A 14299-nucleotide genomic window follows, 5' to 3' on the forward strand; every position below is an offset into this window, starting at 1 on the left:
CAGGAGGACTCCGGAAGCTTCAATTAGTCCCATCACAAAACAAGAGGATGACTGCGTCTCCATCATATCACTTGTGAAGTTTTCCCGCACATAAACGCTGTGTTCCATAGGGCAGAAATGATTCACTCAACTTTTACTTCACACAATGGTACAAGAATTACCTTTGTTTAAAGCATACCTGTCATATCCCACAAAAAAAAAGAAAAAAAGTTATGTGTCTAGCAGCTATATTTCCATCACAAATAACTTCTTTCTGTTGCTCACTTGGTTTGTCATCCTGTGTTTTGGAGGGGTGTTTCCTCACTCTGCATGAATCCCTGAGTCTTTTCATCCAATCACTACAGGCTGCTCTCTAACCCCCCCCCCCCTCCTCTCTGTTTTCATGTTGCAGACCGATAGGACAGGAATGGGCACCGAGGTGTGCTAGTCCCGCCCTCACTTTCTAAACTCTGCTCCAGAATGGGCTGAAGCTGGGACAAAGATGCTGCTACAGCTGAACAAGATGGTATGGGGACGCCTAATGGTATTTTTTTATAAGCCACTATTTCTATAAAAAGAAAATAAAATATTCTTATTTAGTATATTAGAAAGGTTAATGTTTTTCCGAGATGTACAATATATAAAAAGTTTTTCAATCTAGCAGCACCCATTTAAGGTTTTCTTCAGGAATCTTTTGAAGAAAAAAAAAAAGAATCTTTATTGGCCACTGCTGTATTCCTTTAATTATTTCCAATGCTGAGCAGCTCTTTGGGGGCGGGGTTTCATTGACAGTTCTGGCTCTGTCACGCCATATTTATGGGATATTTGTGCACACCGCCACAGGCACAGTAAATCAGAATCTTATAATAATTTTTTTTTTTTAAAGTACGCTTGCTGAAATAATTTGGGAGTACCTGCTGCTGAGTTCAGTGATCTTCCAGTATAGCAGCACAAGATATCAATGGTGGTCATCCATAACTATATTAAAAGATAAGACAACCTATACATTGCTTCGATATCGTTTCTGGATGACAACCACCCTGCTAGGTTTTCCTAGAAATATTGTAAATTTAGAAGGCGTCATACATTAAGGAGTTTTCTTGACATGAATTGTCTATTACACTTATCTCGACATTACAACTTATCACCTATTCACAAGAGAAGTAATAATTGTCTGATCGGTGAAGGTGCGACCACCGGGACCAAAATTATCGCTGTAGCTCTATTCACTCTGTATAAAAAGGACAGATAAAGCCAAATACTGTACCTCAGATATCTTCAGCATCCACGTAGCGAGTGAATGGAACAGCAGCACACATGTCTGACCACTGCTCCCCTAAAAAGAAGCACTCTAGGATTATTTTTGTTAGCTGATCTAGCAGGCATGCTTTAGGCTCCATTTTGGATGTAAATCCATCACTGAAATGGTTCTATAATGCTGCCTGCATTTCCCTTAAATAGTCTGGCTAAGAAGAGAGGGTGTGGTGTTGGATCACTGCACCTGGTCATCTAGTCAGTCTGCTAGTAATGGAGTTCACTAAGATAAATTCACTGGGCTCACGTGGGTTGAAGTCCGTTCAATTGCAGTTTTGAAGACACCAAGCCCCCTTTAGCACCTAACTTGTGATGTATTGTCTTGGGCCGCACGGCAAGCTGGGAAACATCTGAGACAACATTAATTTTGTAGGTTGCAGAAAATGAACTTACGGTGAAAATGAAGACAAAGAAATTTGATAGCAGCCACAAAACATGTTTAAGTGAAGTATAGTAGTAACCAGACTAACTTTGCGGCCCCTGACTTACCGTAAGTTCAAAGAACCAAAATCCCGGAATATCCCTTTAAGAAACTAAGAGCAGAGTAGCAAGAAGACAGGTAATGCAGAGATGCTGAAAATTAGCATTTCTTTTCCAAAAATGACATAATGTGGAGAAATTTCTTGCTTTTATATGGATATGTTCGTTCTATATGTAAAAATAACCACTGTCGCCCAGCTTTACGCCAGAGCGGTACACATATACCCATCAATGTGACAAGCCGGATTGTCTCGGAACCTCGCTATTTATGAAGCACATCAGTGAGCCCACCACTGGAATCATTAGACGCCAAGAACGAGAAATCGTATGTCAAACCCGAAGCGCTGACAATTCGCTAATTTCCACATTACGGAACAAAACTGCTCTGCGATTTCCCTACAACCTGTGAATCCGTGACAGCTGATTAGTGAGACAACTGGTATGGGAAATGCCACAGGGAGACTGGTGGAAGCGTGCCCAGTGACGTGCGCACCAGAAACATTTGGTCAATTAATTTATTATTAGATCTAATTTGGTTCCTCAAGAGGAAGACGACCGATCACAACGCAAGCTGCTGAATCAAGGCTAAAAGGAAACCTCTACGGATCGGCCGCACTACACAGTTGAACTTATCTAAATTATAGTTTAACTTCTTTTATTTTGCACCGATCTTGAGTTAGATCATGTCCTATACTCCAGTCACCTCCAGATTCAAAATTCTGCAGAGTAAAGTATATCACAAGTACCGTATTTTTCGCCGTATAAGACGCACTTTTTCTTCCCCAAAACTGGGGGGAAAAAGTCGGTGCGTCTTATACGGCGAATACACCCCCTATCGCGGCGGTCCCTGCGGCCATCAACGGCCGGGACCCGCGGCTAATACAGGACATCACCGATCGCGGTGATGCCCTGTATTAACCCTTCAGACACGGCGATCAAAGCTGAACGCCGCGTCTGAGGGGAAAGTGACACTAACCCGGCTGTTCAGTCGGGCTGTTCGGGACCACCGCGATTTCACCGCGGCGGTCCCGAACAGCCTGACTGAATAGCCGGGTTATTGCTTACAGGACACCGGGAGGGACCTTACCTGCCTCCTCGGTGTCTTCTACGTTCAGGGATCCCCTGTATGGCCGGCGCTCTCCTTCCTCATCGTCGCGTACGTGCGTCGGCGTGCGTAACAACGTGATGGCGGCAACGGAGAGCGAGGATACCCGGCCGGCAGCAGAGACGTTCCGGAGCGACGGGGACACGGCGACAGCGATGGAGCGACATCCAGGGCAGCGGTGACTGGTCCGGAGCGGCGGGGACACGCGAGTATTACCTCCTATGCAGTGGTCTTCAATCTGCGGACCTCCAGATGTTGCAAAACTACAACTCCCAGCATGCCCGGACAGCCAACGGCTGTTCGGGCATGCTGGGAGTTGTAGTTTTGCAACATCTGGAAGTCCGCAGGTTGAAGACCACTATTGGATTCAAAATCTTTATTTTTTTAGATTTTGCACCTATAAATTGGGTGCGTCTTATACGCCGGTGCGTCCTATAGGGCGAAAAATACGGTACTCACCCAAGATTATAGAGGTGAGCCTGTCAAGATGAAGTTAATGGATTGCCAATGAAAGGGTACCTTTCATCAAAAAAACTTTAGATATATTATAGATTAATGTATGCAGAATAACTTTCCAATAGCATGTTATTAAAAAAATATCTTTCTTTCTATTTAATTTTCCACTTTGAAAAAATGACCACTAGGGGTCCTGTCCGCAAACCTTTTTTTTTTTATAGATTTCAGACTCATGCTGGAGTCCTAAATCTCAGACTGCAGCCGGGACACAGACAAGCTCAGCACTGCTCCCTGGGAGCAGTGCGGAGCTTGTCTGTGTCCCAGCTGCAGTCTGAGATTTAGGACTCCAGCATGAGTCTGAAATCTATTTAAAAAAAAAGGGACTGGTAGTGAGACCCCTAGTGGTCATTTTTTTTAAGTGGAAAATTAAATAGAAAGAAGCATATTTTTTAATAACAAGCTATTGGAAAGTTATTCTGAAGACATTAATCTATAATATATCAAAAGTTTTTTAGATGAAAGGTACCCTTTAAGGGTGCGTTCCCACCTGGCGTAAAATTTGCGGCAGCAGCGGGAAATACGCTCTGTATTCCTCACTCACTATACACACAGGGCTTTCCGGTGGCAGCCCTATGGGTGTAGTGAGTTTTAGAGGCGGGGCCATGTGCCGGCGTGACTGTGACACCCGGCTCTGCCTACAAAACTCGCTGCACACATAGGGCTGCCGCCAGAAAGCCCTGTGTGTATAGTGAGTGAGGAATGCACAGCATATTTCCCGCTGCTGCCGCAAATTTTGCACGCCGTGAAATACGCTGCGTATACACCAGGTGGGAACGCACCCTATCACCATCCAAATTATTCAGGTCTGGATGAGACTGAAGAATCAGATATAATAATTGTAATGGTCGCATCTGGCCCGGCTGTGCATGTTGCTCCCTGGTCAGGTAAGAGTTAGAGTCCTGGTCTAATCAGCCGCTGGGCTGGGTTATTTCTAGAGCTGCCTGAATTTCTCCTGAGGTCTCCGGTGGGGTTTTCTTTGTATTCTGAATAATTTTTCTAGTAGTGGTGGTGAAATCTTTCTTGGTCACCTGACCTTGGTTTGGTATCAAGAGCTCCCCATATTTTCCACTTCTTATTAAGTAATTTAACAGGACTGACCAGCATTGTTCAAGGCTTTGGATATCTTTTTATATCCATCTGAATAAAGCTCATTCCCTTGTTACACAGATGATGGTTCTTTTCTGCTCCCCATGGCTCAGTATCTCACCTGCTCAATACATCCATGTAAAAGCTAACAAACTCATTGACTACTGTATTTATACACAGACAATCACTGTATTGTAAGAAGCCACATGTGTAGGAAATTAACCTTTAATTATCATTGTAACCCATGTCACACCTTGTAACAAGGCCGAACATTAAAGGGGAGGGAAACTTTTGATCATGGTCATTTGCGTGGTTTCTAGTATCATTATGATTTATAAAGGAGCCAAACAACTGTGTGATGATAAATGCCTTCATATAGTCACTAGCCTTAAATAAAAGTCAGGTTATTTTATTTTATTTTTTTTTGCACGATCAGTCATATTTTCTAAATCAATACCAAAATTAAACAATTTCTGTCAGGGTATGCAAACTTTTGAGCACAAAACTACACTACACTACACACAAGATTCGTGGGTTGCAGAAAACCATGTGCTTTCTGCCAAAACAAGCTGCTGTGTAGGTACATGTAGATTTATCTGATGCACAATAGACGTCTTTATAATGCACAGACTTGTTTCGGGTAACTATCGCGAACAAAGAGCAATAGGGACCACAGATGCCCCCCCCCAAAAAAAAAAATTATATATATATATATGGGTAATATAGAAACAGAATGAAATAAGAACTGTAAAGTATAAAGTGGGGGGGAACGTGTCTAATACACTGCACTCCTTTATATAAAAACTGCTCCCCTTTCTTAGCTTTAAAGCAGACATGAAAGATAACAGGATTTTCTTGTATAAAGTAAGATAATTTTCTGGACATCAGGACACTTACCGGTCTCGACCGCTATTTGGTATCCAGCTTCAAGCCTCCGCGATGACCTCTCCAGCCTCTCTGTGTTATCCAACAGATGAGCCCTCTGCAAAAGAAAAAAAAAAGAAAATAGAAAAAAAAAAGAAAATAAAACACAAATTTTGCAAGGATCAAACAAAGGTGTCAGGTGGAGGTTCACCAATGTCGCTTCTTTAATTAATCAATTAAAATGTTATAATGTAAAACTCTGGGAGAAGGCAAAGTCTTTCAAGTGTTAAGCCAGAACAAGTCCCCCCTGCGGGTGCCGGAGCCTCTGATCGATACAGAAGGTGGGTGAAGGCCTCCGCTAGGTAGGAATTAAACCCTTTGGCTTACTTTAAAGATGCAAAAGACTTTTAATGCTCGATGGTTCTCGGTGGCAAATTATACCAGTTTTTATCTTGCTACTTAATAATTAGGATGGCAGATGAAGCTTCAATGTCTGACACTCCCAGGCTGCTTCTGAGGCTTCCTTCTGTATAGCTAGCCTCGGCTCTGAAGGGTTCATACATTAAGAGGTTCCAAGGGTCATTCCAAGAAATAAAATAATAATATGTGCTCGGGAGTTTATCTACTCTGCATCTAATCTGCCCAGGTCACACCTGTTCACATGCAATGTGTGCCAATTTGGATACCTCCAGCTAAGGCTGGGTTCACATCTGCGCGGGAGCTCGATTTGGGTCCCAGTGACAAACAACACGGAGATTCCGTGGACAACAACGGATCCCAATGGGTACCTCTGACTTTGAATGGGGTCCATTGGGTTTCCTTCTGGTGTACGGTGATTACTTAAAGGGGTACTCTGCCCCTAGACACCTTATCCCGTATCCAAAGGATAGGGGATAAGATGTCAGATCGCCGTGGTGCCGCTGCTGGGGACCCCGGGATCCCCGCTGCGACACCCCGCTATCATTACAGCACAGAGCGAGTTCGCTCTGCACATAATGACGCGCAATACAGGGGCCGGAGCATCGTTACGTCACGGCCCCGCCCCTCATGACGTCACGGCCCGCCCCTTTCAATACAAGTCTATGGGAGGGGGCGCGGCGGTTGTCACGCCCCCTGCCATAGACTTGCATTAAGGGGACGGGCAGTGATGTCACGAGGGGCGGAGCCATGACGTCACGCGGCTCCATCCCCTGTATCGCCCGTCATTACGCACAGAGCGAACTCGCTCTGTGCTGTAATGATAGCGCAGTGCCGCAGCGGGGATCCTACAGTTCTCTCTGCTGACGTTATTATAATAATAATAACACTTTATTTATTGTTGTCCTCAGTGGGATTTGAACCCAAGTCCCCAGCACTGCAAGGTGCATGGTTGCTAAAATGGACAGAGATGTCAGCAGAGAGCACTGTGCTCGTGATGCCATCAGTGTTCCAAAAAGAAAGGAATTTCCTCTGTAGCATTCAGCAGCTATTAAGTACTGGAAGGATTAAGATTTGTTAACAGAAGTAATTTACAAATATGTTTAACTTTCTGCCACCAGTTGATTTAAAAGAAAAAAAGTTTTCACCGGAGTACTCCTTTAATATCTGCATCAGAGTTCCATCAAATGTACTAAGGGTCCAGATACTTTTCTGAGAAAGAAAGTGGATTCCCGGCACCTGTCAGCCATTCCAGCTCTCATGGGAAGGTTTTTCGGTCACCCATAGGTTCCTGCCTTCCAGATTTACCAGTCATATTGGGGGTATTTATCAATTTTGCCTGTTAACCCCTTTTTTTTTTTTCACTTTGGTTTTCGAGGACATGCACCAAATTTATCATTTGGTGCAAGTTGTTAGTAATTTTGGCGCAAATGTTGAAATCATCTGTTCACAGCGCCTTTTACACAGAACTTACCACCACAGAGGACGCGTATTTTACCCTGTAGAGCAGCCATTTCGGGGTCCCTCCTGCAGTATATCAGCAAGCGACATGAGTTTTTTTCTTTTGTGGGGTTTATAGCCACCATGCGAAATGGATTTTATTTTCCACTTGAGTAGTTTTTTTTTTTTTGGTTACTTTATTGCAGTGGTCTCCAACCTGCAGACCTCCAGATGTTGCAAAACTACAACTCCCAGCATGCCCGGACAGCCAACGGCTGTCCGGGCACGCTGGGAGTTGTAGTTTTGCAACATCTGGAGGTCCGCAGACTGGAGACCACTGCTTTAGTGCTTACCTTTCCTGAACCTGTGTGGCCATGTCCAATGCTGGCTCAACGGAAGGCGAAGGTTCCTCAGGATAGTATTGAGCAGCCATTTTTAATGTATTTTGACGCCTTTAAATTTTCTTACATTGCTTTTCCAAGTGTGTTTTCCAAGTGCAAAATTTCTTGGCGGTGATTTGCGCCCAAAAAAATGGGATTTGCGCCAAAGATCGATTGGCGCAAATGATGAATTACTGACTAAAGTTGAAATCACACACAGGACCGTGTGATTTTGAGAAAGTTGTAAAAATGACAGTGAAGAAGATGCACCAAACTTTGGCGCAAAAAGACACTGCGCCAAAGTATTGCGCCAAAGTTACGTGAAAAAAAAAAACACTTAAATCCTTTGATAAATACCCCCCCATTATCTTTCTGTTTCACTCGAAAGCGATACTGTCCTGAACACACCGTCTACACTATTCAAATATTTTTATTGGTACAAAACACTTACAATTCGTGAGTGGAAGATTTTCGAGACAAGACAAGAAACACATGAGAGCTGGCCCCCTCTCCGAGCACCCACACCCGTCAGCCCTTCTAGTTCTTCAGTCACCCATAGGTTCCTCCAACCGTCACCCGTAAGTCATGTTATTTCTCATGGGACTGCCCTTTCTGTCACTTAGAATGTATGAATAAAGAGGAAAATTACCCGGTTCCACAGCGCAGTCCACAAATTCAATCAGAAGATGATGATGGATGTATAAGATATTTATTAGGCCAGGGTGCAACGCGTTTCGGGGCTTAGGATCCCCTTCATCAGGCAGATAGGCATCATAACATATCAGACAAACTGGTGTCCTTAAATAAAACCATTTTTTGGCGCCAAATGAAGCTCCACCCATTGGGCGTGGCCTCCATGAGCGGAAGTAGCATAATAAAATAAATGTATTGAAATAACAAAATACTGAAGTACATATACATTAAAAACATTCCTCATATACAGATTAGAAATACCTGGAGCGCATCTGAAACAAACTAAACGCCCTAGGAGAACGTGCATCTCCGAACTTGCAGCGCCTGCGCCAACTTCCGATAATACTGATGATGACGGCCGGGGAGAAGACAGCGCATGCGCTCGCTCACACCATGTAGGGAGAGACGGCGCCCGAGCGCACGCGCACTGGAACCGGACTGAGTCCGAGGATTAGGCACAATGCGCGTGCGCCCCGGGACCCGCCGTAGCCAAACACATGTGTCGGCGCAGCACAAACCCGCAGCTTACCCATCCGGCATAGTACAACATAAATGCCCATCTGCCTGATGATGCCTATCCGCCTGATGAAGAGGATCCTAAGCCCCGAAACGCGTTGCACCCTGGCCTAATAAATATCTTATACATCCATCATCTTCTGATTGAATTTGTGGACTGCGCTGTGGAACCAGGTATTTTTCCTCTTTATTCATACATTCCTTTCTGTCACTTAGTCACCTACATCTTTCAGCCAAATTAGTTCTCAAGGGACTATGTTATAGTAAAGACTAATTTATGGCCAGGCTCCGACAGTATTGCATTCACTTTGCACCAATCAAAAGGCAGAATGCACCACAATAATAAAAAAATAATAATAATAATTTCACTTTATTTACGTTTTTTCCCATTTTTTTCCCCCTCATTCTACCTTAGGGTATGTTCACACTAAGAAAAGTGATGAGGACATTTTTCTCGATGAAACTTGGGAAGAGAAAACTTCATTCTGCTCAATGTTACCATGAGGCAGAAATTTTGTGCAATTGGTGTTTATTTGGTGTAGGAATTTGAATAAAAATACAAAGACCCATTGACTTAATCGATTTTACTTAAAGGGATACTCCACTGAAAACATCTTATACCCTATCCATAGGACCCCCGCGACCTCCGGGCCGGCAGTGGCGGCGTGAGGAACACGGAAACTTCTGCGTTCATTACGTCAAGCCACGCCCCCTCCATTTATGTCTATAGGAAGGGAGCATCATGGCTAGCCATCACACCTCCCCCCAAAGACGTCAACGGAGGGGGTGTAGCGGAGTTCGTTCCGTGCACCGAATGACAGGGGTGCTGCAGCAGGACCCCAGTGATTAGACATCTTATCCCCTATCCATAGGACCCCCGCGACCTCCGGGCCGGCAGTGGTGGCGTTCGGAACACAGACACTTGCAACTTCCGCGTTCATTATGTCAAGCCACGCCCCCTCCATTTATGTCTATGGGAAGGGAGCATCATGGCTAGCCATCACGCCTCCTCCCAAAGACGTCAACGGAGGGGGCGTAGCGGAGTTCGTTCCGTGCACCGAATGACAGGGGTGCTGCAGCAGGACCCCAGTGATTAGACATCTTATCCCCTATCCAAAGGACCCCCGCGACCTCCGGGCCGGCAGTGGCGGCGTAAGGAACACGGACGCTTGCAACTTCTGCGTTCATTACGTCAAGCCACGCCCCCTCCATTCATGTCTATGGGAAGGGAGCATCATGGCTAGCCATCCCGCCTCCTCCCAAAGACGTCAATGGAGGGGGCGTAACGGAGTTCGCTCCATGCACCGAATGACAGGGGTGCTGCAGCAGGACCCCAGCGATTAGACATCTTATCACCTATCCTTTGGATAGGGGATAAGATGTTTTCAGCCGAGTACCCCTTTAACCTGACATGTTAATTCTTCGGATTTGGGTCCCGAATTTCCAAGCAGAAATTACTCTGTGTGAATCATAAATCCCATAGTACTCAACGGGTTATTCCAAGTGAGGATCTGCCTCAAATTCAGTTCGAATTCCACCCGAAATGACTCTCTATCCATTACATTCCTTCACTATAAGAAATATTAAATCTTTTACAAAATTTAGAATTTTCTTCAAACTGTTATTCCTTCAAAAGAATCTCTAAAAAGGGAATTCTCTCTATTCCATATTCTGTATAACACCCGACCCCGTAGACTCGTCTAGATCATCCATATCCCTATACGCAGTCTGACCTAAACGTATCTTTTTATCATCATCACATTAATGTTAGATGGTTTCCAAAAGGCAGGAATCATTGGTGGAAGCTTCCATCACCCCTTGTAGAATATGAAGTGACAGTCGATGTATCCTAATGTCTCTAGTAGAAGCTTCCGCAGATGTCTTAAAGGGGTACTCCAGTGGGAAAACTTTTTTTTTTAATCAACTGGTGCCAGAAAGTTAAACAGATTTGTAAATTACTTCTAATCTTTACCCTTCCAGTACTTTTTAGCAGCTGTATGCTACAGAGGAAATTATTATTTTTTAGATATTTTTTTAATTTCTTCTATATAAAAATCTTAAAGGGGTATTCCAGGCCAAAACTTTTTTTTATATATCAACTGGCTCCGGAAAGTTAAACAGATTTGTAAATTACTGCGATTAAAAAAAATCTTAATCCTTCCAATAGTTATTAGCTTCTGAAGTCGAGTTGTTGTTTTCTGTCTAACTGCTCTCTGATGACTCACGTCCCGGGAGCTGTGCAGTTCCTATGGGGATATTTTCCCATCATGCACAGCTCCCGGGACATTGACATCAACAATGAGCAGTTAGACAGAAAACTTCAGAAGCTAATAACTATTGGAAGGATTAAGACTTTTTAATAGAAGTAATTTACAAATCTGTTTAACTTTCCGGAGCCAGTTGATATATATAAAAATTTTTTTGCCTGAAATACCCCTTTAACTCTTCCAGTACTTATCAGCTGCTGTATGCTCCAGAGGAAGTTGTGTAGTTCTTTCCAGTCTGACCACAGTGCTCTCTGCTGACACCTCTGTCCCTGTCAGGAACTGTCCAGAGCAGCATAGGCTTGCAATGGGGATTTTCTCCTGCTCTGGACAGTTCCTGATACGGATATCAGGTGTCAGCAGAGAGCACTGTGGACAAGACAAAAAAGAAATTCAAAAAGAAAAGAATTTCCTCTGTAGCATACAGCTGCTAAAAGTTACTGGAAGGGTAAAGATTTTTTTAATAGAAGTCATTTACAAATCTATTTACCGTAACTTTCTGGCACCAGTTAATTTAAAAATGTTTTCCACCGGAGTACCCCTTTAAATCTGGAGAACATCTGCACAGAAATGTCTGTAAGAAAAAACAGCTAATCATTGTGTCATATTTTGAGACTTTTTGGCTTCTCGTAACTTGGTATTTTACGGTAAGTTGAAACGCATTGTGGGCTAAAATACCTCCCAAATTGTGAGCCATAATACAACTGTTTCTTTTAGCACATGAACAGGCAAAAAGGCACCAAGACTTAAAGCGGTACTCCGCCCCTAGACATCTTATTCCCTATCCAAAGGGATAGGAGATAAGATGTTTGACTGTGGGGGTCCCGCCAGTGGGACCCCTGCGATCTCCCTGCAGCACCCGGGGATTTGTTTAGAACGTCGGCTGTGGTACCAGAGGCTCGAGACGTCACAGCCATACCCCCTCAATGCAAGTCTATGGGAGGGGGCGTGGCGGCAGCCACGCCCCCTCCTATAGACTTGCATTGAGGGGGTATGGCCGTGATGTCACGAGAGGGCGTGGCCATGACATCAGCGCTGCATCGGTAAACATCAGGCAGTGAGTGAAGTTCGCCCCGTGCACCGGTGCCGCAGCAGAGATCGTGGGGGTTCCCAGCAGTGGAACCCCCGCGATCAGACATCTTATCCTCAATCCTTTAGATAAGGGATAAGATGTCTAGGGGCGGAGTACCCCTTTAATTTTAATGAGGTAAAATTACACTATGGTCCAGATTTATGAATACATAACTTTTTTTTTCCCATTTCCGTATTAAATTTATATAGAGTTTTTAACTTCTATTCCTGAATGTTATTTTCACATGTCGGGAACTTTTGGACATGCACCAAAGAGGTTTCCACTTACTGAAGCTCTTTTTTTTAATAAACGAAAGATGAAAGAGAAAAAGATGCTAAAAGAAAAGGGCGGAAAATTTTATAAATTACACGGATTTTGAAAAAGTAGAAAGCCAAGCGCACATCTTACGTAAAAAGCTGAAATGCTAAACATTAATAGAGCAAAATGCTATCACCATACTGTCCCCACTATAGTTTAAACTCCTATAGTAAATTGGGGCTGATATGTGAACAAAGAACCCTTCCCCATCAGATTCAACAGAATTCAATGGGTAAATATTAGGAAGTTTTTCTTGGCCGTTTGATTGCTCAAAAAATGGGCCAAATAAAAAAAATAAAAAAATTTGAGAAATATTTATTTTGAAAGAATTTTTAATTATTTTAGTTTATGTCACGCAATCAATCCATTCCAGCTAAATATTTAGTTTCCAATAAATCAGGGCTTCCAACCAGTGTGCTTTTGGCTGTCCGGGCATGCTGGGAGTTGTAGTTTTGAAACAGCTGGGGACATACTGGTTGGGAAACACTGCACTAAATAGCTGAAACAATGCAAATAATGTTTTTTTTTTTAATTTCCATTTTAACTACATTTTCAAACATTAAGCCCTCAGGATGGCAGAATTAAAGGGGTATTCCACGCAAAAACTTTTTTTTTTTTAATCAACTGGTGCCAGAAAGTTAAACAGATTTGTAAATTACTTCTAATCTTTACCCTTCCAGTACTTTTTAGCAGCTGTATAGAGGAAATTATTATTTTTTTTGATATTTTTTTTATTTCTTCTATATAAAAATCTTAAAGGGGTTATCCAGGCCAAAACTTTTTTTTATATATCAACTGGCTCCAGAAAGTTAAACAGATTTGTAAATTATTTCTATTAAAAAATCTTAATCCTTTCAGTACTTATGAGCTTCTGAAGTTAAGGTTGTTCTTTTCTGTCTAAGTACTCTCTGATGACACCTGTCTCAGGAACCGCCCAGTTTAGAAGCAAATCCCCATAGCAAACCTCTTCTAAACTGGGCGGTTCTCGAGACACATGTCATCAGAGAGGACTTAAGACAGAAAAGAACAACCTTAACTTCAGAAGCTCATAAGTACTGAAAGGATTAAGATTTTTTAATAGAAGTAATTTACAAATCTGTTTAACTTTCTGGAGCCAGTTGATAGATAAAAAATTTTTTTCCTGGATAACCCCTTTAAAGCGTCGCCATTTTTATAAGGTGAGTAGCTGTCGATATTTGCTAATTTAAATGAAGGCGGAAATTGTTGGAAAAAAGTGTTAGAGTCAAAAGACGCACATCCATTATCTCTAAGACACAAAAGTAGAAAAATAAAAAAGCTAACTAATATAAAACATAAATATTTAAAATGTATATAATAATTAAAGGGGTACTCTGATGGAAAACTATTTTTTTTCACATCAACTGGCTCCAGAAAGTTAAACAGATTTGTAAATTACTTTTAGAAAAAAAAACTCTTAATCCTTCCAGTACTTATCAGCTGCTGTATGCGCCAGAAGCAAATCCCCATAGCAAACCTCTTCTGCTCCAGACAGTTCCTGACATGGACAGAGGTGTCAGCAGAGAGCACTGTGGTCAGACTGGAAAGAACTACACAACTTCCTCTGAAGCATACAGCAGCTGATAAGTACTGGAAGAGTTAAGATTTTCATATAGAAGAAATTTACAAATCTGTATAAACTTTCTGGCAGCAGTTGATTTAAAAAAAAAAAAAGAAAAAAGAAAAAAAAAATTCCACCAGAGTGCTTCTTTAATAAAATAAATGAGTTATTTCATTTTATATATTTATATATTTTTGTAATATTTGTAGTTACCGTATTTAAGTTTATTCATTTTTTTAAATTAATTTAATTTTTATTTGTGTTTTCATTTTATTT

General features: G+C 42.5%; 1 protein-coding gene across 7 annotated transcripts in view; it reads right to left on the reverse strand.

The window, feature by feature from the left end:
* The window catches only part of VTI1A (vesicle transport through interaction with t-SNAREs 1A), a 432905-nt gene that overhangs the window by 305886 nt on the left and 112720 nt on the right, over positions 1–14299 (reverse strand). For all 7 annotated transcript variants that reach the window (XM_056530379.1, XM_056530385.1, XM_056530378.1 and 4 more), the window contains one exon: positions 5378–5462. In XM_056530379.1, the coding sequence (XP_056386354.1) occupies positions 5378–5462 (85 nt within the window). The remainder of the gene's footprint in view (positions 1–5377; positions 5463–14299) is intronic.

Source organism: Hyla sarda, chromosome 7 (assembly GCF_029499605.1).
Source record: "Hyla sarda isolate aHylSar1 chromosome 7, aHylSar1.hap1, whole genome shotgun sequence".
In the NCBI taxonomy this organism is placed as follows: Eukaryota; Metazoa; Chordata; class Amphibia; order Anura; family Hylidae; genus Hyla; species Hyla sarda.